Source organism: Lithobates pipiens, unplaced genomic scaffold (genome assembly GCF_037356315.1).
Source record: "Lithobates pipiens isolate NorthernLeopardFrog02 unplaced genomic scaffold, aLitPip1_a1.2 Scaffold_22, whole genome shotgun sequence".
NCBI lineage: Eukaryota > Metazoa > Chordata > Amphibia > Anura > Ranidae > Lithobates > Lithobates pipiens.
In genome coordinates, this window is record NW_027507784.1 from 151712871 (window position 1) to 151737315 (window position 24445).

A 24445-nucleotide genomic window follows, 5' to 3' on the forward strand; every position below is an offset into this window, starting at 1 on the left:
TCTGGCAGAGAGAGAGCTGTGCATGATGTCTTAAGCCTAGGCCCTTTTACCAGACATGAAACAGGAAGTGTAGTATAAGGTATTTACTGGCAGAAAAAAATGTTTTACTATCCAATGTTAAAACAAGGGCAGACTAATAGATGGAAAGATGAAAAAATGACTGAAGTTCCGCTTTAACATGCAAAGCAGATGGGATGCTGGAGTGGTTGCAGGCCATGGTGCCTCCCCTAAGATATGCCCCATTTGTGCCTGCACTGTGTAGCTTTGACAGCTTTAACGGGGGAGGTGCAGGAGGCTTGTTGATTTTCACCGGGGTAACTCTCTCCCTGGCTGTCAAAAATCTCCTTATGAGGGGGTTGAGGGCCAGTTTACGATCCAGAAAAACCGACCAGGCCACCCCTTGTCCACTCCTTCCTGGAGAAAGTCCAGGACCACTGGAATTATTTGACGGGAATCTTCTCTAGACTGCGTCCAGCGAGAGAAGACCCTCCAGACCTGGATGTAGCACTGGTCCCTGTCGGAGGAGATTGCGACTGACTGGGAGATGGAATCGAGGAGCCACCAACCATCTCCTCAGGGTGGGGAACCATGCCCACTTCAGCCACCAGGGCGCAATCAGAATGAGGCACTCGTCTGACCGGGATAGCTTTTGTAGTACCCATGGAATAAGCACCAGGGGAGGGAATGCATAGGCTAGGGAAAAATCCCATCTCTGAGCCAGCGCATCTACTCTCCGAGCCCTGTTCTCTGTCCAGAGAGAAGAACCTCTCTATCTTCCTGTTCTTCTTGGAGGCGAACAGGTCTATCTCCAGCTTGCCAAATCGTTGGCTGACCGGGAAAATACTTCGTCATTCAGCTCCCACTCCCCTTGGTGAATGGGTTGCCGACTGAGAAAGTGCCCGCACACTGACGGACCCTCTTATGTGAACTGCCGAGATTGAGAGAACTGTATCTTCTGCCTCTCCTAGGATTTCCTGGGTCAGTTTAAATAACTCAGGTGTGCCGTCCATTTCCGGACATGCGCAATCCAGCCAAGGGACACAGCAGGCACCGCGGCATGCTAGACCTCCTACTCCAGTCCAGGGAGCCGGCTTCACATCCACCAAGGCTGCACCCGCCGCGGCATACACAGGCCCACCCGGGTGAAGCCAGTGACCCCTCCTCACCATCTACCACCATCAGGTAGGAAGGGAGAGCAGGACATTAGGTCCCTGAGGTTGTGGGGACTTTCACTGTGCCCACCGCCATCAGCATCCCAGGGAGGAGAGAAACAAAATCTCTATCTGTGCTAATAAGACTGCTGCGCAAATGCGGTGCGACAAAAACGTATTGCAATGACTATCATTTTATTCTCTAGGGTGTTAGAAAAAAAAATAGATAATGTTTGGGCGGTTCGAAGTAATTTTCTAGCAAAAGAAAAAAAGTTTGTAAAATCTCAAAACGGGGCTAGTCTAAGTGGTAAAGCAAACTGCTTGGTCACCAGCCTGGCTTTGCTAATGATTGGTTAATGACGACGCGCGCACACACACATTGCTAAGGTTATGCTATGTTCTCCCTTTCCAGTAAGTATGTAAAACACGTTAAAAGAATTAAGACAGTACTGTGCAAAGACATGGAATGATGCCCCTCAGTGTCTCACTCAGAATCCTTCTGTTCTGAAAGATGAGGCGGATACCAAGACATTAGGATTCTCTATATTTGATTTATGCCTGACTGGAGTTTAGCTTTAAAGTAGAATACTTTGTTTTTATGCTCCGTGTATTAAGCCAAACATTTCTAATATTTTGTGGTAAATTATGTTAAAATTCTTATCCCAGCACTTGCAGCTCACACTTTTCAATGCGGCTGGCTTCTGCTTTCTTAGTGTTGCTTCCCTGAACTTCCCTTGTTCACAGAAAAGTCTTAAAAGTGGACAGTACTGTCTCAAACTAGTCTGTTAGCTTGGAGCAGGGAGTGTCTTGTCATCCTAGCCTACATTGCTATATTAATGCACACAGTGTAGGGAGGCACAAATCTAGTTCCTGCATGCAAGGGCGACCCTATAGCATGCTGAAAAAGAAAGGAGGAGTCCTAAAAAAATAAATGAATCCAGGGCAGCAGTCATGACATGTTTAAACAGAAACAAAAATTAATAGATAAAAAAGCTGCATAATCTGATTAAACCAGCTGCAGAAACTGCTTGAAAACTCAGGGTTTATCATCACTTTAAGTAACACTCTAAGGCAGAGCAGGGGTCTCAAACTGGCCACCCTCAAGCTGTTGCGAAACTACAAGTCACATCACGCCTGTGGAAGTCATGCTTGTAATGATCAGCCTTGCAATGCCTCATGGGACTTTTAGTTCGGCAACAGCTGGAGGGCCACAAGTTTGAGACCCCTGCTCTAAGGCATCTCACAAAGGGGCAGATGGAGAATGGGTGGAATGGGGCATGTCCTTTCACAACACCTCACTATCAGGAACCACTGCAGTCTTTCTCAATTCAGCCGATGGATGTAATATATGACCATTGTCCTGTTCCCTTTAAAGTGGATGTAAAACGGATTCATGAAATTTGACCCAAGCACCTATCTATAGCGTTTTCTGATCTCTCTCCAAAGCCCTGAGTCCCAAGTCTTTTTTCCGTTTCGTTGCTCTGTTATCAGCATTATTAACTTCTGACAAGGTCTCTGTCAACCAAGATAAAACCAGCCTGAAATTTGATGTCAAGGGAGGTTGCTATAAATAGATTAGCAGAGAGCTCAACTTATCACAGCATAGCTCTGCAAGTCTCTGCCTATGTGGAGAGGGGTGTGCGCCTTTCCTCCAATCAGCTGGAATCATTTCCAATGCTGAACAGGAAGAGAAAATCAAACACATTTGCCCTTTCTGAAAAATATGTAAAGCTGAAGACAGCAGATATACACGTAAAACCTACATAGGAGAATCGGTTTATTCTCTGTGCATCACCCGAGGCTGTTCATTTCACTGGGTATAGAAGAGCATTTACATCCACTTGAATGGCTGGCACCTTTATGTGAAGTGTTGGCAATCTCTGTGCATGTTTACTACCATCTGCAGCAGCTGGAAGTGATCATTTCCACCTACACTAATATGGAGTTATATTTCTTGCCTAAATGGCTCAAGAAATGCGCAAAAACACGCATAATGCTTGCAAGAATGAGACTGTACATGGCCACTTCTCACCGATAGTGAATTATGTACTCAGTAAATACATTATCTTTTTGATTTTATTTATGTGAAAATAGGTTACCCTACCCCACCTAAGTGTAAGAAGAGGAAAAATTTGTACCAAACTAGCAAAACATTCCACAGCACAGACAACGCGGGCAGTGCAATGATCACATAAGCAGTGTGTTCCTTGTCCTCAGCTTTCTGACTATTGTGAATTTTCTTCACTCCTCTCAGCTGCAGAATCTTCCTAAGTGGCACTGAATGAAATTGTGTTACCATGGAGCCAAGTGAACCAAAAAACTGAACAATTATTAAACAGAGCATATAATATCTTTCTCTCTATTTTATTAATTCTACTAAAATATCTTTACTGGTCAATAAATCTTAATAGCATAGCAAAAATAGGTTTAAATAGTTCAGGTCTATATACACCTCCACAGTTTGACGGACTGGGGATGTAGCGTGTTAAGGTTAAAATAAAAAATAAAAAAAATAAAAAGTGGGGCATCCAGGGCTGGCCATAGAGATTCAAACAATGTGTGTGCAGGCTGAATGTACCAGGTTGATCAAACCAGTCTGCCAGATTTTACTTGTGATCATTGGTAGCAGCTGCTATAGCTGCTAGCAATAATCACTGTCTGCTCCTGGCGAGGACGGCTTTCCTTGCCGGGAGAATACAATGTGTCGGCAGGGGGGATTCCCCTGTCAGTACTGTCTGTATTGATGGGGGAATCATGCAAATTTCTTCCCTGTGTTTGCAGGAAAGCACTTTGCACAGTCTATGGCCTGCCTTAGGGGTAGTTTTCAGTCGAAACACCTTCCATTGGGAAAAAATATCAACACCTACAAAATGCAGGACGCACTGCACAAATGCATAGGAGTAGATGTAGTCTTAAAGTGTAAATGTCAAAGAAAAAAAAAACTAAAATAACGAACTCCAATTATCCTGCCCACCCCTCCGGGACCTACCACACATAGTTAACTTGCTGTTGATTAGTGGTCAGTACATTATACACCAATACCCAGCCTCAGATTGAGTATGCATCAAAACTTTCAATGCAAGTGCTCAATGATCAGCTCAGCCACGACACTAAGTGGAGAGCATGATGTCATCACCACACCTCATCCAATCTGGGAACGCTCTGCATTCATTCAAGATATACAAAAGCATTCTCTGAATGCGTGGCCGACCCAATGTGTTCAGAACGCAGCCGGCCAGCCACACAGCACGGGGCACGAAAGAAAGTGGAGATCACTGCAGTAGCAGTGTCTACTTCGGTGGTTTCCAGCTTCCAGGAGTTTTAGCCAGATATGGTATTATACATAGCTTTAATGGTTCAAGCAGGACCAGTGTAACCAAGTATAAAATATCTATACCTTGAATTCTTCTTTAAAGCGGACCATAAACTGACCAAACATCGCTCAATGGGTGGCACTGTCCATTGCATCTCACCCAACATCCACGGATTCAAAAACAAAGGATCCAGGCAGAGAATTGTTAGATTAACATTGTTAACATCCTGATTGAATGCAGCGTCGCAGTGGGAGATTGTTCACTATACAGCACAGATGGACCAACCAGCCCAGCAAAAAAAATTGTCCCTATAAAGATCTCTAGCTTTGCGGTCTGAAATTGTGACTAAAGTGAAAACCAATACAGGAGATAAGGTACAGTGAGCGTTCAACAGCTATGCAGATAACTGGTTATTAATCAGAAACTTCCTTTCACTTCCCACTACATAAGATATGTGAACACTTTGCCGTGGAATAAAAAAATAAATAAATAAAATAGACCACAGAATTGACAAACCTTTATCACCATTTAGGGCAGGAGAGGAATTTCGTGGTGAAGCATCCATGCCACTTCCCTAAAGAGCAAACAGAGAAAGATGTTACATGTACCCAACACTCAGCAAGATATCAATGTATTGAATAGACATTGTACTAAAACACACGAATGTATCCTATAATTGACCTAAGCTTCCTAGAGATTGCATGCTACTCATCACACAAAGAACTGAATTACAGTTTAAAACAAGAGCAGGAAGACAATAATTGGATTTCTTCTGTTTGAGGGCTGGCATGTCAATACACCTCTCGTAGCCTTTTGTAGCACTAAGTGTGAATAGACTGCTGATTGAACGCCTTCACAAATAATATCGTTCGCTTTAAAGCTTTATCTGCTGCAACTGAAAATGTTGAAGATTACACAAAATTATAAATGCACCCATTTTTGCATATTGGTTTTAAAAAATAAAATAAAAATCCAACCAAATATTCATGGTGGTTAAAAAAATAAAAAATAAAAAAAAATTGTATGGACGGCAATATTTGTTTTACATTTACAGTATTATGAAAGCTTTACCAAGACTTGAAGGGTAACTCCACTTTCATGGGGGAAAAAAAAAATAGCAAATTATAATGTAATTTAATGTTAATAAAAAAAATACTAGGGTTGTGCAGATAACTAGCATTTACACAAGTAGAGCTTGCATTCTAAAGGGAGGGGGTGGTGGTACAAAAGGTAATAGCTGCAGAGTATAATTTGATGGGGGTGGCACAAGGACAGTTGTTAGGTGGGTGTGGGATAGGCTTCCCTGAAGAAATGAGTTTTCAGGGATCTCCTAAAGGTGGACAGAGTAGGGGCTGATCAGATATACCAGGGCAGGGAGTTCCAGAGGATGGGAGAGGCTCTGGCGAAGTCCTGAAGGCGAGCATGGGAGGAGGTATCAAGGGAGCTAGAAAGCAGGAGGTCCTGGGAGGAGCGGAGAGGACGATTTGGGCGATATCTGCAGGGAAGGTTGGTGATGTAGATGAGGGCAATGTTGTGAATGACCTTGTAGGTTATGGTTAGCATTTTGAATTTTACTTGGTGGGGTAGGGGAAGCCAGTGAAGGGATTGGCAGAGAGGAGCAGCAGTCACGGATCGGTTAGTGAGGTGTGTTAGTTTAGCAGCAGTGTTCATAATAGACTGAAGGGGGGATAGCCTGCTTAAGGGTAGGATATTAAAGGAGATAGTTGCAGTAGTCAAGGTGGGAAATAATCAAGGAGTGAATAAGTTGCTTTGTGGTGTCAGTCAGCAAGAGTTGAATTCTGGTTATCAACTGGCCTAGGGATGAGGTATAGAGTGAGAATAGGAGAGGCCCAAGGGCGGAGCCTTGGGGTACCCCAACAGAAAGAGGAAAGGGAGTGGAGGAGATGGAGTTGTGACACTGAAATTGTGCTGAGATAGGTAGGAGGAGAACCAGGATAAAGCAGAATCACGGAGGCCAAGGGAGTGTAATTTGCTGAGGAAGAGCAGGTGGTCAACTGTGTCAAAGGCAGCAGAGAGGTCTAAAAGTAGGAGTATGGAGTAGTGCCCATTGGTTTTAGCAGTTAGTAGGTCATTGGTGAGTTTTAGTAGGGCAGTTTCAGTAGAACGTTGTCGGCGGAAGCCAGACTCTAGGGCAGTGATGGCGAACCTTGGCACCCCAGATGTTTTGGAACTACATTTCCCATGATGCTCAACTACACTGCAGAGTGCATGAGCATCATGGGAAATGTAGTTCCAAAACATCTGGGGTGCCAAGGTTCGCCATCACTGCTCTAGGGGGTCGAGAAGGTTGTTGTCCGTGAGGTAGCAACTCATTCGGTTATGGACAAGGCGTTCAATGAGCTTGGAGGCAAATGGGAGCAGGGAGATGGGTCCTTAAGTTATTCAAACAGGGGGGGGGGGGGGGGGTCTAGTGAGGGTTTTTTGAATATGGGGATAACCAGTACATGTTTGAGCAGGGAAGGAAAGGTGCCGGAGAGGAAGAGGTTGAAAATGTGGATAATTTGGGGTAGATTTGGTAGGTAGATTTGAAAAGGAATGTGGTGCGATTCCTGTCTGAATAGTATGCAGTTTCCCACACCACTCCTGTGCGAACCCAGGCTTGTCATAGTGACTTCAGCCTGGGTTCACACAGGAGCAGTGCAGGAAAACACAAGTGATTCGGACAGGAAATGTTAAAAAATTTATTGGTACTCGGTCCATAAAGATAATCCGCACAAGCTTATGTTCTAAAATCCTATTTTTATTCAGGAAACCACCATGTACAGTACGCAAATGCAGTCAGTTGACTAGTTTCAGCCTACATGGCTTTAATCAGTTATGATTACATTATGATTAAAGCCGTGTAGGCGGAAACGCGTCAACTGACTGCATTTGTGTACTGTACACTGGTTTCCTGAATAAAAGTACGATTTTAGAGCATAAGCGGTTGTGCGGATTATCTTTATGGACTATTACTCTGAGATGGGCAACTGTGGATCAAGCACCTGTGAGCTCTGCTGATGGTGGATTATATGGGTAGCCCCACTGAAATCTTTGTTTGCAACATTGGAACTTGGTATCGGCAAATACTTGACCGTAAGTATCAGTACTCGTTTTAGCCAGTAAAAGATGGAATCTGTGCAACCAAAAAAAAAAGAAAATACCACTCCTTTTCAATCTGCAGCACTGTAATTTTCTGTAAAATGCAATATGGCAACATGGTGGTGTTCTGTACACAAAAAAAAAAAAAAAAAACTGCCCCCCAAAAAAGTTAAATTTCCTGAGTGTTTTGGCTTACTGCTTTTCCCAGTAGTCTGAACCAAGATACAAGTCAGATTTTGAGCATCCTCTGCAACAAAAATTTAATTTTTGTTGAGATGCTCCCTAAGGGAAATGCCACTTACCTCAGAGCTTTGCAAGTGCAGCAGCTGATTGAGAATTGAGAATGACAATCAATCACAGTCATTTTGCACATGGACAGAGGCAAACGGCTATTTCTTCAGAACAAAAAGGTAGGACCGACCCTGCAGCAGTTTGTTAAAATCCTTGCAATGTACATAGATCACCCAGAGGGGGGAAGGATTTTTCTCAACAAGAGCAGAGTTACTTTTTAAAGCCAAGTTCCAGGTCTGGCAATTTTTACATATGGTAGTTACATTAGTCCAGCTTGGACCAATGTAAGTATGTATGTGCCATACCTGTGGTATCCACATGAAAAAAATAAAAATAAAAAATCACTGTAGTCAGCACAACTACTACACTGATCTCCATTAGCTGCAGGGCCACATCCTGAGCATCTGCAACGCTGCTTACTGATCTTTGCACAGGGGCCATTCAGAGAAAACGTAATTTTCTCTGCAAATTGTTCTCCGATTGGACGAGGTGGCGTTAGTGATGTCACCACCCCACCTCTCCACCCCATTTAAACAGAGAATACTTTGCATTCAATGAGAAAATGCAAAGTGCTCACTGAATGGCTTCTGTGCCAAGTGAGTGATCCCCAGTGTTCACAATCCAGCAGGGCAGCCACTTGGCACAGGAAAACTGAGGGCTAGCAGCAAATCACTGTAGTGGTGGTGCCTACTTCAGGGAATCTCACAGGTATGGCACATACAGTACATACTTACAATGGTCCAATCTGGAAGAATGCAACTTCTTTTGGCCTATCAAATTAATCCTGGCCTGCTGTCTACCAATAAGAATTTGGCCCATATATGCGTTTCATGCTATGCTTCGGATTCCTGGTAGTACTTTTACATTTAACATTCCTTGGCATGTCCAGGTGTCAACACTTCCTGGCTCTGTAGTCAGAACTGAACACAACTTGTATGCTTTATAGTACATTTATTACAGCCTCAGGTATTATGCTACTTATCCTGCTTCTACCATAAATAACTGCCGTCTTGGGAAGAGCCAGCAAACGCTTATGAGTACATGCCCTTACACCATTTGCAAACCCAAATCTTCATATTCCTGATATGTGCCTGCCGTACTATGTACTTGTATGGGAAAGTATCCTGTTCTTTGCAATGCTTCCTTTATGTGAAATCCATGGTGTTCCTGCCAGCCCTTCTGCTTTCCTATTAAAAACTGACCACACAAAGCAGGAGAGCAAACCGCAGGAGAGCAAACCGTGGTCAGTTCTCTAGCTATGCTGGTGCGTCTAGCACCAATTGACTGGACACTGGATAAACAGATAATAGATATTATCTATTCCTACTACAATACATTTTTCCTGGGGCTGTAGCTGCAGGTATAGATGCCCCTTATATACCTGGCTGCAGCTGCAGGGAAGGGCCTGCCTTTGAGGCCTATGATTGGCTGTCCACTTTGACAGCTTCCTGATGGAACAGCTCAGGTATGTTCAGACTCATGTCCTGTGCACATCCATACTCACAATGGGGTTATTTTAAGCTGATCAAACATCTGTTACCTTTGATTTGATCCGTTTGATCAGAATAATTTACAAGGAACTATGCAACAAAAAGGTCTTGACTGCACAGGTGCTACATAATTATTGGTAAGCTTTGTAAAATTAACGATCGCTTGTTGCATAGCCAACTCAATTTGTAGGCTCAGCAATGAATAGATTTTGCCATTTCTAATAGCAGGATGCATATCCAGGAAGCAGGATGGTCAATGTGGTGTGGCTAAACAAAGTAATAAATGGTGTGGCAGGTAAAACAGTATGCATTGCAACTATATGTTTGGTTTTCTGCCTAGAGTTCAGTTTTAAGTCAAAGCCAGAAGAGGAATGGGAGTCACTGCTGCATTCTTTTTTCCAGCATCAAATTCCTACTTGAAAGCAATATGCGGTTTTTGACAAAGCGCTGATGACTGTCATTTAATTTCCTTCTAGCAACTTAGTGCATGTCTAGGCACTGGGCATGACCTCCAAGGAATCACTGAACTGCGCTTTTATATTTAAAAATTACTCCTACAATTTGAAGAATTAGGTTTTAAAGTTTTATTTTTATTTTTTTAGTTAGTAAGGCCTTGTACACATGGGCTTTAGATTGTATAAGAACTGTAAACAGCAAGACGTTAAAAAGCTTTCAGTAATGTTTCAGGGCTGTCTGAGCTCCTAAAATGGCACTTCACGATCTCCTTCTACAAAAATAATCCATACACATCCATTACTTGATGGCCCTGTAGTCTATTTTTCATGAAATTATTAACTATGTTTTTCTGCCTGCTTATAACATCCTTCTTGAGCTCCCAAACCTTTTTTTCCCCCTTCACTTCTCAATGGAAGCGGCTCTAATGGTCCCTCCCCTCTGCTGAGTGCCCCCATAGCAAACAGCTTTCTATGAGGGCACCTGAGCTGGCTCACAGAGCAGGCCCACTCCCAAGCCACTGCTCCGTGTCCATTTACACACGGAGCATGGTTCTGCCCCCCTCTCCTCATTGGCTAGCTGGCTGTGATTGACATTAGTGGGAGCCTGGGAGAGCCGCTGCTCTCATGCACTTGGCTGGATCAAGATGGGGCTCAGGTCAGTATTAGAGGGGCACTGCTGTTCAAAGAAAGTTTTTTTTTTAAACTTCATGCATTGAATCTAAAAAACCTTGAGTTTTTAAAACCACTTACTTGAGTAAGACAATTATGGCACAGGATCAAGGAGCATATACAAGCTACCACATCAGGTAACTTTTATTTGGCCATAGGGAGACACATTGTGAATGTTTACAAGCATCATGTTCCATCACTATGCTTCTGACCTTTGGATGTGGTTGTCCCTGATCCAAACCTGGAACAAACTTTTTACAAAAACAACCCATTGGATTTACGTGCTTAAAACCACTGGGCCTCCTGGCCTTAACGTGACACTAAAGGTTCGTGTTTTTTATTTGAAAAATTAACAAAATGTCACACTTGCCTCCACTGTGCAGCTAGTTTTGCACAGAGTGCCCCGAACATAGTCTTCTGGGGTCCCTCGGTGGCTCACAGTGCCTCCCCACATCAGATAACCTGGCAGAAGAGCTTTACCTTGCAGGCGCACTACGAGTCCAGCATCCACAGACACCGAGTGCAAGACTCTGCCCCACCCCCACCGGTGGCCACGTCATTGGATTTGATGGACAGCAGCAGGAGCCAATAGCTACAAAGCCAACAATTTGTATTGTTGAGACGAGAAGCCCGGGCAGAGAGAGCGCATCCCCGTGGGCCAAGTTTGAGCGTTCAGGTAAGTAAAGTGGGGGGGTGGCGGTCACTGAAAGGCGTTTTTTCAGGTGAAAATACACGAACCTTTACAACCCCTTTAATATCGGATTTATAGGCCTTTTCTTGAGGGGTTCAGTATAGGATGATTCGAACATCTTATGTGAAGGAAGGACCTGTAAACAACATCATTTTCTTTTTTCCTCATTGTACATAATGTGTCAAAACATTTGTAAATATTGGATGTTTTAGGTTTCAACAGCCTATTGAACATTTTTCAGCCCCTTTCCTCCTCTCCGGTCATGGGCACGCTGCACACACACACACACAGCCCCCTCTGCTCCAGGAGGGGGCACCCGGAATGATTAGTACCCATCTGGGTGTTCTTGCTCCCTGTCCTTGGTGGCATACATGCGGTTTCTCGCAGGTGCCCCCTCAGAACACACTGAGTGTGAGCTCCCTGGTCAGCATATGCTCATTTTTCAACCATGGCAGCTTTGGCATCCACAAATCTGGTAAAGACATAATTCGCTGCCGGGTCTATGCCCAGGGATCCCAGCAGGGAATATTAGGAGAATTGTTTGTTTCCATGGACAGCAGCTGGTGGATAGCCCAGTTACACCTTCTATTCCTTTTTGTGTACCTTGGAAGTCCATGTTGGTCAGCTGTTTCCCTGGGAGCTTTCAACATCCACACATACTTCTGGGATTTTTTTTTTTGTCTTAAGACACTACTATGATGGATAATTGGGCTTTTTACCCACCGGGATGGATAGTATTCATTTGCTTCTATAAAAGCATTTTAATCTACATTGATAGTTTTATTTATATTTTTATCGGTCTCCTCAGTCTCCTGCTTGTGTGATGAGGAAAAATAGTGGACTACTACCTGGGCTATGTCATAGATACACCTATCTTGGGATCTCTACAATTTAGGGTACTATTCAATAGGTACCATTTAAAAAAGTACTTTTTATATTCACCCATGTCTCCATAGATCTGTGTATTATCCCCCACCATATACTTTTCGCACCCATAGGACCTGCTGCCCCTTGTTCCATCTATCCCTTGTACTCTTGGTTGGAGTCTGGGATTGGCCGTCTCTAAAAGCTGCCTTGACCTAGAGACACCCAATATACTCTTATGCGTTCTCATGAACTATATGAGTTCATATATTTATTATTTCTTCAAAAATTACTTTATTACCATCATTGTTTGTATATATTGCACATATTGATTGTCCTATATTTTACAGGGATCCTTCTAAATTATGTGATCGACGATCAACCCCCAAGGAAGACTATTAGTGAAACGCGTTGGGATTCTATGCATTCACATCAATTGTCGACATTGTACACAGTTCATTTATTGCCTTTACCAGCACTTTGCAGCATGCCATTTTGCTTTTAGCTACTAATTTTTCCATGCGATTTTCAGATCTATGTTGTCACCCTTCTTTCAGGTGGCTTTTGATCTTCAATGGAATTAAAATATTTTAATTTTAGCTTACAATCCTGTGGTATAGAAATATTTTTTCCTGTTTGAGGTTTCATATTTGGTATCGTACAGTCCCAACAATCCCAACTCCTCTCCCCTTGCAGGTTATTTTCTTTACTTGAACAAAATCTTTTACTGTTTTTCATTTTTAGTTAAGGGTGAAGCAAACCGTGCTGTCACTTTAAAAAAGGCCATAGCAGGCTTTCAATAAACCTCAGCACCACCTGAAACTTATTGAAAATCTGCTAGAAGCTTGTTTGAAGTGTCAGTCAACACTTCCCATATAATCTGTATTTATCGTTGTCAAACTGGAGCCTTAAAGACTTTTAGAAAGCTGCTTGAAGCTTGCTGAAAGGTGTGTAAATGCTTGATAGCAGCTTGCTACACAAAATACTTCTGTGCAAGACAAAGCCCATATGTACAAAAACCTTCCATACAAATAATAGAACTCCTATTTAGGCAGGAAGCAGTTATACTGATTAACATTTCAAGATGCAATTTCATAATGGAACACCTTTTCTAAAAAGTCAAGGGCCTAGCATACCCATCCTGCCTTTAGATTACAGAAGGATTATACCTGTTACTACTTTACATATCTAGCAGTTTTCCTATAGCAAAAAAAAGAAGGTATTGACAGATCAAGCCAGGAAAATCAGTATAAACTATACTGAGAGGATCACGTTTGCAAAACTTTTGCCAAATCAAACTTAAACACAAAATGACAGACAATGCATAATACATGATCGTAAAAAAAAAAAAAAAAAAAAAAAAAACACATTTACAGCATAGATCACCATATAAAATTCAAGACAGAAATTCTGCTGCGCTGCTGTTAGACTGACATCAAAAACACTTGGTCTGTCAGTGGAAAATGCACCTGTCAAAAATAATCCTGAGAAACAGAACTGAGGAGATACCGATGGAACAAAGTACTTTAAATTAACCATCAGCATTACTAGATGACAAGGCTATCACTTCCTACCAAAAGGAAAGCTGCTCCAATATTAAATAACTAGAGGTGGTCAGGAGAAATGTTATGAACTGGCTTTTCCGACAAGCTTCCAATGTGCTTCTGGCTATGTAAGAATTTCTAAAAACATGTAGGGATTTTGCACCGAAGCAAATATATCAATATACAACACAAAAAGCTATGAAGCAAAAAATAAATAAATTGGTGCTAATCTCCTTTACAAATGGAGTCATCATAAATATACACATCTTACCTTACTGTCATCTCCTTGCCTCATTCTGCCAGGACTAGCAGGAACTGATGGCCGTTTGCGTCCCTTTTCTTGCTGAAAAAGATCTTGTAACCTGCAAGAGAAAAATGTATGTTTCTGACTCATCCTTGGACATCTAGTATAGAACATGTATTAAACAAGTAATTAGAGTAAAGCTAGCCACACACTAGTAGAATTTTGTTTGAAAATTTTATTTTACTGAAATCTCATTCGATTTTCTGATGGTTGGTGGGGTCAAACTGAGGTTGATTTTGTTGTTTAAATTGGTTTATTCTCAATCCATCTAAATCAAAAGCACTCAACGTGTCCTCAGGAGGAGTTCAGCTAGATTCAACATACATTCCATTTTCTATGGTCTACCTCAATACCATACTTGGGAATTAAATTGACAAGTAAAAATTGGGCAAACTACCTTCCTATGCTGTGATACCTGTCCTCCCTGCTAGCCTTATGGCAACCGCTCTGTCTCCTGGCTAGGATGCATAGTGTTAGTCAAAAGGACTATTGCCTAAAATATTAGATCTCTTTAGAGTCCCCCCAGTTGCAATTCCCTCTTACCATTTTCGGGCCCTTCAGTACATATTGGACCACACTAAACCTAGAGTTCGAGTCATACTGTTATGGAGTAGACTTCGTGGGGGTCTTGGGGTCCCAAACTTGCTCAGATACGACCACGCTGCCCAACTAGCCACTATATCAAACAATTGAGTCTCCGATCTGGGTGGGCCTTGAGGCGTTTGAATTATGCCCCTATATCGGTAGCTAACCTGCTGTGGACGACCCGCTCTGACCGTGGACCTATAACCAACCCAATAACCCAGCATGCCCTTTTACGATGGGATAAGCTTCGAGTTCCATTCAAATTAGCATCTTCTCATATCCCATTACGATCCTTTTTTAATCAGCTAGGTTTCTATCCGGCCTACTCCAACCCAGCTTCATTTAAATTTTTGTTCTTTCTACGTCCGACACGTGTATGTGACCTTGTGACTAGTAAAAGGTCTGAGAAAGTTTCCGGCCTTGCAGTTATGGGTTCCATCCCCGCCTAGGGAATATATTGGTTATCTTCAGATTGCTCATTTCTTTCAGATGAGAATATGCACACACTCATCTACTACTAGTCTATCCCTCTACGAAGGTATATGCAATTCAGACCCGCATGCCCCAGGTAGGATACCACATTTATACAACCATCCAACGTCCCCACCATCCAGTATACCATCTTACGCTGCACAATGGTCTAGAGACCTTGATTTTGACAAAACCCTAGATAAATTGAACACTGAAGAAAAATTGGAATGCTTTAGGAGCATATTAAACAAAAAAGGTATCACACAGTGCATTCCAAATGGGCAATAAATACAGAAGAGCGAAGGTGGGACCTAGGTGGCAAAATCATAATGTAAAAAGACATTAAAAGAGAAAAAAAAAATGGCCTTCAAACAATATAAAAGGGGATGGGTCACCATTAGCATTCCAACACTACAAGGAATGCAAGCAAAAGTGTAAGAACGCAATCAGGGCGGCCAAAAGAGATGAGACACATAGTGGAGAGTTTAAAAAAAATAAAATCAATCAAGAGACATTTTTTAGATATATTAACAGTAAAAAGGCAAAATCAGAGCACATTGCCCACATAAAAGAGGAGGGTGGGAGGATGGTTACGGATGACACAGAGAAGGCAAATGTACTAAATGCCTTCTCAGTTTTTTTGCAGGAAAAGGAGGGGTATATTGACTGTGACAGTACTGTTGTGTGACATCACAGAGCATACCTTTGTGGCTAACAGAGGCCGGAGTGAAGGAAAGATTTGATAAACTTAATACAAATAAATCCCCACGACCAGATGGCTTACACCTGAGAGTCCTCAGAGAGCTCAGTTATAGCCAGACCATTATTCCTAATTTTTAAGGACAGCATACTGAAGGGATTTGTACCAGCTGATTGGAGAAAAGCCAATGTGGTACCAATATTCAAAAAAAGGACAGACAAATCCCTGGAAACTACAGGCCAGTCAGCAGATCATCAATTGTTGGTAAATTATTGAAGGGGATGATGAGGGCCAATATCCAAACATTTATTGAGGAAAAATATCTAAGTAATCAGCATGGGTTTACGAAAGGTTGTTCTTGCCAGACCAATCTGCAAACATTCTACGAGGAAGTGAGCTGCCATCTAGACAGGGGAAGGCCGGTGGATTTAGTGTACCTGGATTTTGCAAAGGCATTCAATACTGTCCCCCATAAGCACTTAATCCACAAGCTGAAGTCTGCAGGCATGGACCATAAGGTTTGTTTTTGGCTAAAAAACTGGTTAAGGGGCATGACCAAAGGGTAGTGATCAATACTGTATACTCCAACTGGTCAGGAGTGGTAAGTGGGGTAACCCCAAGGTTCTGTTTTGGGACCAATTCTATTGAATTTATTCATAAATGAGAGGATGGGAAAAATAGCTCAATCTCAGTTTTTGCGGACGATACAAAAATAAGCAGGGCGATAACATCAGGATATACAAATTTTACAGAAAGGCCTGAACAAAATAATGGAGTGGGTCAATGTATAGCAAATAAGATCTGATGTGGAGAAATATAAAGTAATGCACTTGGGGCAAAAAACAAATACAAACTACTCACTAGGGGGAGAACCGCTGGGGGAAAGCGAGGATGGAGAAAGATCTGGGGGTCGGAGTAGATGACAGATTGCATGCTATTGCTCAATGTCAAGCTGCAACTACCAAAGTCGGCAGAATATTAGCATGCAAAAAAAGGGATATACTCCTGAGATAAAACTATAATCCTGACACTTTATAAAACTTTGGTTAGACCAAATCTGGAGTATTCTGTCCAGTTCTGGTCACCAGTCCTCAGAAGGGATGTGCTAGAACTGGAGAGAGTACAAAAAAGGGCAATAAAACGAATAAGGGGACTGGAGGACCTGAATTACGAGGAACGACTGCAAACACCAAATCTGTTCTCACTGGAGAAACAAAGCTTGAGAGGAGATATGATCGCTATTTACTAATACCTCGATGGTGATCCCAGCATAGGAAAAAACAATTCTGTCTCAAGGAGTTTAAGAGGACCATGGGGCCACACTGAGATTGGAGGAGAGGTGGTTTAAACTTAAACTGCACAGAGGGTTTTTCACTGTCAGGGCAATAAGGATGCGGAACTCTTCCACAATTGGTGGTGGCTGTGGGGTGTATGGATATTTAAGAGACTCTTAGATGTGCATCTTAACCACTTCAATACAGGGCATTTCCCCCCTTCCAGCCCAGGGCAATTTTCAGCTTTCAGAGCTGCCACACTTTGAGTACAGTGTTGCATGACTGCGCAATTGTCAAACTGAACTTTTATGATTTTCTTACCACAAATATAGCTTTCTTTTGGTGGTATTTGATTACCACTGGGGTTTTTTTATTTTTTGTTAACATTTAAAAAAAAAAAAAAGTTTGTTTCTGTTATAAAATGTTGTTTTCTTCACCGATGAGGCTGTACTGATGGACACTGATGAGTGGGCACGGATAAGGTGGTGCTGATGAGGGGGCACCAATATGTACAATTGAAGGGCACTGATAGGCAGCACTGATGAGGTATTGACAGGCGTTACTGATGGGCACCGACTGGCAGCTGATGGGCAGATGTAGTGGGCACCCCTGATGGGGGCTGAGCTGATAATCAATGTGCCAATTATCATCGCAGACTGGCTCTCTGACAGCAGAGCTGCCAATTGGTTCTCCTGTCATAGTGAACCGAAGAAAGCAGTTTACCAGCACTTCCTGGTTACATGCTGTGATCAGCTGCGATTGGTCACAGCTGATCACATGGTAAAGAGCCTAGGTCATAGGCCCTACCACGATCAGAGTTGCGCTGTGTCAGAGTGACATACCACAGATCGCCGTTGGCATGCAATTGCGGCTTATCCTGCTGGACGTCATATATTGGGATAACTTAACCACTTTGCACGCACCATTCTGTTATATGGCGGGTGGGAAGTAGTTCAAGAACACAACATACAAGGCTATGGGAAATGATTAGAGATACTGACACGTGCACCTACAGAAGTTGAATTGGATGGACTATTGTCTTTATTCAACCTTACCTACGATGCAATTACCCCTAAATCGAACATATACCGCATTCGGTATTTAACACAAAATTCCTAGTGAATTGAACTTTCACAACTGATTTACCGCATGTGTTAATTTGCCGCATTTTATTTGCCGTCATTTAACTTTTAGTGACTTGACCCCATTCTTCTGACATGACCCCAAGGCAGATGTACATGTTCCCTAAATTGGAAAGTTATTTCTCAGAGTCTCTCAATCAGTAAAACAATTTAAAGTGAACTTGTCATGATATATGGATGCTTCCATAATCAGCTGTTTTCAGATGATAGTTTTGGGCTGTCATCGCTCGCTTCAAAATTTAGTGAATCCAAGTAAGCAAATTGCAACTCTGACTTTACTAGCTGCAAACTTGCCACAGGTTGGCTTTTCAGCAAATAGTGCAGCTGAAGGAAAGGCAGTCAATATACCTGCAGCTTCTAGAAAAAAATAGGTCAGCAACGGCTCAATTTATTTACTTATTTAGACAGCTTCACTTTAAAGTAGATTGTACATGCTTAACAAAACCACCAGGTCCTTATTTGTTGGTGTTCTCCATTTGTTTTTCTAATATTGCCACCCCGAGTGAAAGTGTTAAGGATTCTGTTGTCTTGTACATGGAAAGTTTGGTTCTTCACCTTTATGGAGGGGGGCCGATTGACCAGAGACTCGTTTTCTGGACCAATATGAAGCCCATCAATCATTGTGAGCTTTATCCATGTAAATGTCATGTAAATGTCACTAACACCATGTTTGTCTTAATGCATTGTCTCATAGCTGGAGAAACGTATTGGGTGGATTTGTATTTTGCCATTCTTTTCTGTTATACAAAAACTCAACAGATTGAAGTGTAAAGTAGACTGTACAGCCTCTTCTACTTAAAGCTCCATGCATACTGGAGCTCAAAAAAAAAAAAAAAAAAAAAAAAAAAAAAAGTTTTCTGGATGCCAGAGAACGCTGGTTGAAAAATATGCTTTTAACAGTGTTTTGTACTAGCGTTTATGCGCTTTTAGCGTTAATGGGCGTTTTTAATAAAAATACACAGAGGACACTCCAAAAATCCCAAAATGCATTCCCAAACTCCCACAATGCATTGAAAAAAATAGAACGGCGAACACTTATTAACACACGTTTATGAGCGTTTACTGGAGTTTGGCATTTTTTGTGGTCAGAAAAACGGCACTTTGAACACAAATTTTATGACGTTCAGAGAACAGCCCATAAACTAACTGCTGATAAAAGCTAATTTGTGCATGGACACACAGGAGTTGATGGAATGTTAAAAAAAATGCCACAAACTCCAAAAAAAGGGTAGTTTATGAGCTCCAGTGTGCATGAAGCCTTCAGTCTATTTCTTGAGATGTCCTATTAGCAAAATGTTCCATTGCAGCAAAAAAGTATTCACTGCACTCCTGGCCACTTCATCCTCACTATTTAAAAAAGTCCCATTTCCGTTCTTTATTAATGTGTTCTGTTCCTCAGTGGAACATGCCGTCTTCGGATGTGCTTTTTAAGGAAAGCCGTGAGGGTGGACAGGGCTCCACCATCCATCCAACAGCACAGCTAGCAAGGAGACCATCCTTTGACAGACAACACTTTTCTGCCTGCCTAGCAGATGCCGCCGCCGTCACCCCACCCCAAAATTCTGTGCAAGACTCATCTAGGGCAAGTGCTCGGAGGGGGTGAAATCTGTAAAAGCGGGCGTCTCCTGGCAATCTGCATTGTCAGATGACTGTGCAGTGAGGAGGGATACTCCAACTGACTTCATAGCTATCCTTGTCACATAAGATGGGACAAAAGTTCTACATATACTAGCGATGCGCCGAAATTTCAGCCGCCAAAACATAACGGACTTTGGCATTTTGCCGATAGATAATGGCACCGGAAACACACACAACTTTGCTACAATTTTACAAAAATTTTACTGTGCTTTTCTTTTCATAGGTCATGTGACTCAAAAACTGCATAAAAAAAAAAAAGGTAACACTGGTATTGATGCGCCTTCAATGTATTTTAACCACTTGCCGACCGCCGCACGACGATATACGTCGGCAGAATGGCACGGGCAGGCATATGGGCGTATATACAAGTCCCTGCCTGCCGGCGGGTGGGGGGCCCAATCGGGCCCCCCCCCCCGGTGCCTGCGGCGGTCGGCATTCGTTCGAGAGCGATCCGGGATGAGGGGGCGGCCATTCATTCATGGCCACCCCCTCGCGATCGCTCTCGACGAATGGAAATCCTTCGTGACATCACTTCCTCTCCTGTAATGTAAACACAGGAGAGGAAGTGATGTATTCTCTCCTCCGTGTCGGTATTTTTCGTTCCGGCACCGAGGAGAGAGGTTCGGTGAGTTGCACCAACACACCACACATACAGTAGAACATGCCAGGCACACTCACACCCCCCCCCTTTACCCCCCGATCACCCCCCCAATTACCCCTGCCCCCCCAGTCACAGTGACACCAATTGTTTTTTTTTTTTTTTTTTTTTTTGCATTGGTGTCATTTGTGACTGTAATAACTGTTCGAGTTCAGCCATACAGATAGTATGGCTGAATTCCCGCCGCACCCGCCGCAAATTCGCACGGGACCCTTTTTTTGGTCCGCAGCAGAATCGCACTGCGATATGCGAACTGATCTGGGGGTGTCATTAACATTTCACTGACACTCCCAGCAGTTCGCATAGGGCAGTGTGAACTGCCGCCGGGGGGCAGGCGATGCGGGAACCCGCCGCGGATTCGTGGCGTTCCCGCATCGCTCCAGTGTGAACCCAGCCTAATAAGCGATCATTTTTCTGATCGCTGTATTAGTGTCACAGGTGACGCTAGTTAGGCAGGTAGGTATTTAGGTTCGCCGCAACTTTTTATAGTGCCAGGGACCCCCATATACTACCGCATAAAGCCCCCTGATTGCCCCCTAGTTAACCCTTTCACCAGTGATCACCATATAAAACTGTTACAGGTGACGCTGGTTGGTTAGTTATTTTTTTATAGTTTCAGGGCACCCGCCATTTATTACCTAATAAAGGTTTAACCCCCTGATCACCCGGCGGGTGTCATTTGTGACTGTAATAACTGTTAGGGCAGTTAGGGTTAGCCCCCTTTAGTTCTAAGGTACCCCCCTAACCCCCCCAATAAAGGTTTAACCCCGTGATCACCCCCCGTCGCCAGTGTCACTAAGGCTGGGTTCACATTGCAGCGGTTTGAGAACGGATGTGATTCGCACCGCACTGCAGTGCAAATCACATCCGATCTCTGTGCGATTCGAGTTCAGCCATACAGATAGTATGGCTGAATTCGTGTCGCACCCGCCGCAAACTCGCACGGGACCCTTTTTTTGGTCCGCAGCAGAATCGGATCGCATGGGTGTTCACACCATGCGATCCGAGTTTGCAGATCGCACTGCGATATGCGAACTGATCTGGGGGTGTCATTAACATTTCACTGACACTCCCAGCAGTTCGCATAGGGCAGTGTGAACTGCCGCCGGGAGGCATGCGATGCGGGAACCCGCCGCGGATTCGTGGCGTTCCTGCATCGCTCCAGTGTGAACCCAGCCTAATAAGCGATCATTTTTCTGATCGCTGTATTAGTGTGACAGGTGACGCTAGTTAGGCAGGTAGGTATTTAGGTTCGCCGCAGCTTTTTATAGCGTCAGGGACCCCCATATACTACCGCATAAAGCCCCCTGATTGCCCCCTAGTTAACCCTTTCACCAGTGATCACCATATAACGGTTACAGGTGACGCTGGTTGGTTAGTTATTTTTTTTATAGTTTCAGGGCACCCGCCATTTATTACCTAGTCTCACTAGTGTACCCCTAAATTTAGGGGTGTCTACTTTCCAAAATGGGGTCATTTGGGGGGGGGGTTTGTGCCATCTTGGCATTTTATGGCCTTCCAAACCGTAACGCCCTTAGAAAGCCTGAAGGCGGTGCTTGGTTTTCGGGGCCCCGTACGCGGCTAGGCTCCCAAAAAGTCCCACATATGTGGTATCCCCGTACTCAGGAGAAGCAGCAGAATTTATTTTGGGGTGTCATTTCACATATGCCCATGGCATGCGTGAGCAATATATAATTTAGTGACAACTTTGTGAAAAAAATAAATAAAATAAAAAAGTTTGTAATTTTACCGCAACTTGTGGCAAAATATAAAATATTCCATGGACTCAACATGCCTCTCAGCAAATAGCTTGGGGTGTCTACTTTCTAAAATGGGGTCATTTGTGGGGGTTTTGTGCCATCTTGGCATTTTATGGCCTTCAAAACTGTAATAGGTAGTGAGGAGTGAAGTCAAATATTTACGCCCTTAGAAAACCTGAAGGCAGTTCTTGGCTTTCGGGGCCCCGTACGCGGCTAGGCTCCCAAAAAATCCCACACGTGTGGTATCCCCGTACTCAGGAGAAGCAGCAGAATTTATTTTGGGGTGTCATTTCACATATGCCCATAGCATGTGTGAGCAATATATCATTTAGTGACAACTTTGTGTAAAAAAAAAAAAAAAAAATTTTTTTGTCATTATTCAATCGCTTGAGGCAAAAAAATAAAATATTCAATGGGCTCAACATGCCTCTTATCAATTTCCTTAGGGGGTCTACTTTCCAAAAATTATTGACTTTTTTTTTACCAAAGACATGTGGCTGAATACATTTTGGCCTAAATGTATGACTAAAATTGAATTTATTGGATTTTTCTAATAACAAAAAGTAGAAAATATCATTTTTTTTCAAAATTTGCGGTCTTTTTCCATTTATATCGCAAAAAATAAAAATCTCAGAGGCAATCAAATACCATCAAAAGAAAGCTCTATTTGTGGGAAGAAAAGGACGCAAATTTTGTTTGGGTACAACATTGCATGACCGCGCAATTACCAGTTAAAGCAGCGCAGTGCCAAATTGTAAAAAGACCTCTGGTCATTTACCAGCAAAATGGTCCGGTCTGAAAGTGGTTAATGGGAACGTGGGTCTGTTTTTTTTTTTTGTTTGTTTTTTTTAACTGACTAAATATGCAGCAAGATTTTTTTTTTTTACACCACAGAACGGAAGTGCAAGAGATCAGTGTGAAGACATACATATAATTAAAAAGGGATGCATTTTTCTTGAGCTTTTCCTTCACTAAAAGTGCCCATAATGGTCGAAAAATTTATAATAATTTAACATTTGTTATATTAAAAGAGTCAAATACAATTACATATTAAAAAAAAAAAAAAAAAGTAATTTTACAGTTTCAAGTGCATCCTGAAATTTCAGTTTCAACACAAACATTTCCATTCAGTGCCCCTCTAACATGTACTTTATCCACTGGGGAACAGAAAACTTTAATAAAAACTGTAGTGAGACTTTTTGCTTAAAGAACCGCTGATCTGAAACATCTGCAGCCAGTAAAGTCATTTTTGCTTTAATATTGCCAACCTGCATATTTGTTATAAGGGCATAACTGGCTAAACCTGTGCAGGCGCAGTGGGAGGAGTGCTGACCTAGGCGGGGGCATTGTGGTAGAGGCAATCTGTTCTAATGAACACAAGACAGCGAGCCCATGCACAAGACTTTGAAGCCGGAAGATTTCAATGGCAAAAGGGTCTGTTCTGCCAGCTACACTGATAATAATGGAAGGAGAAAATACAAGTCCACACAAAGGAGTACGCCAACGCAATTTCTTTATTTGCAAATGGCAAACCGAGCTTAAACATCCAGCAATAATAAAAGCCTAAGGCACTGGTGGAATCGTTTGATGGTGGCTGGGTCCCAAACAGCAGCAGTGCTCTATGCATGTATACAGATAATACCATGGCATTAGAAAAGAACATAGAATACATTTGGCTGAATCGCAGCAACCGGCAGTAAAGTATGCGTGGTGAATACTTAAAAATAATCAACAGCTATGATTTTTAACCTGCTAAATTTATCCTCAGACAGGAACATCAAGGGATGAAAAATGCTGCAAATCAGAACAGCCATGGGTAAAGCATAATATAATAGGTGATGTATACGTACAGTATTACTACAGAACATTCTAAAAAGAATATACAGAACAGCATTGTGCTTCTCATAGACCTAAACGCTGGTGGTGACAGCATTTGCCCAGAGTAAACATATGTTGGCGTGGATGACCTGTTGCTGGAAACCACATACTGTATTCAACAGAACTACAATAGAAGAATGCAGAGCTGCCAACTGCTCTGCCATCTGATCTTAGCAGTGTATGGCCTGACACAAACATACCTATAAATTTTGTAGGCCCAAGAGAAAGCATTGTATTATGCCTGCATGACATATTCATCTCCTGAATCCATCTTCCACCCTAGCCTTTCTATATTTAGTTGATGTATTGATCACTGGTATGACTCATCCCTTGCACTGTGTGCTATGTGAAGAATCATATCTAATATGTCCTCATCGGTCTTCTTCATGGACAAGCTGCAATTCTTATGACACACAATCACAAGGCAGTGAGGGACAGATGTGATATGTTCAATGGTCCTCAAC

At 42.7% G+C, this 24445-nt stretch overlaps 1 protein-coding gene across 3 annotated transcripts in view; it reads right to left on the reverse strand.

Moving 5' to 3' along the window:
- PIKFYVE (phosphoinositide kinase, FYVE-type zinc finger containing) overlaps positions 1-24445 on the reverse strand; it is a 390505-nt gene that overhangs the window by 171367 nt on the left and 194693 nt on the right. For all 3 annotated transcript variants that reach the window (XM_077448459.1, XM_077448458.1, XM_077448457.1), the window contains 2 exons: positions 13843-13933; positions 4982-5039 (listed from right to left, as the gene is read on the reverse strand). In XM_077448459.1, the coding sequence (XP_077304585.1) occupies positions 4982-5039; positions 13843-13933 (149 nt within the window). The remainder of the gene's footprint in view (positions 1-4981; positions 5040-13842; positions 13934-24445) is intronic.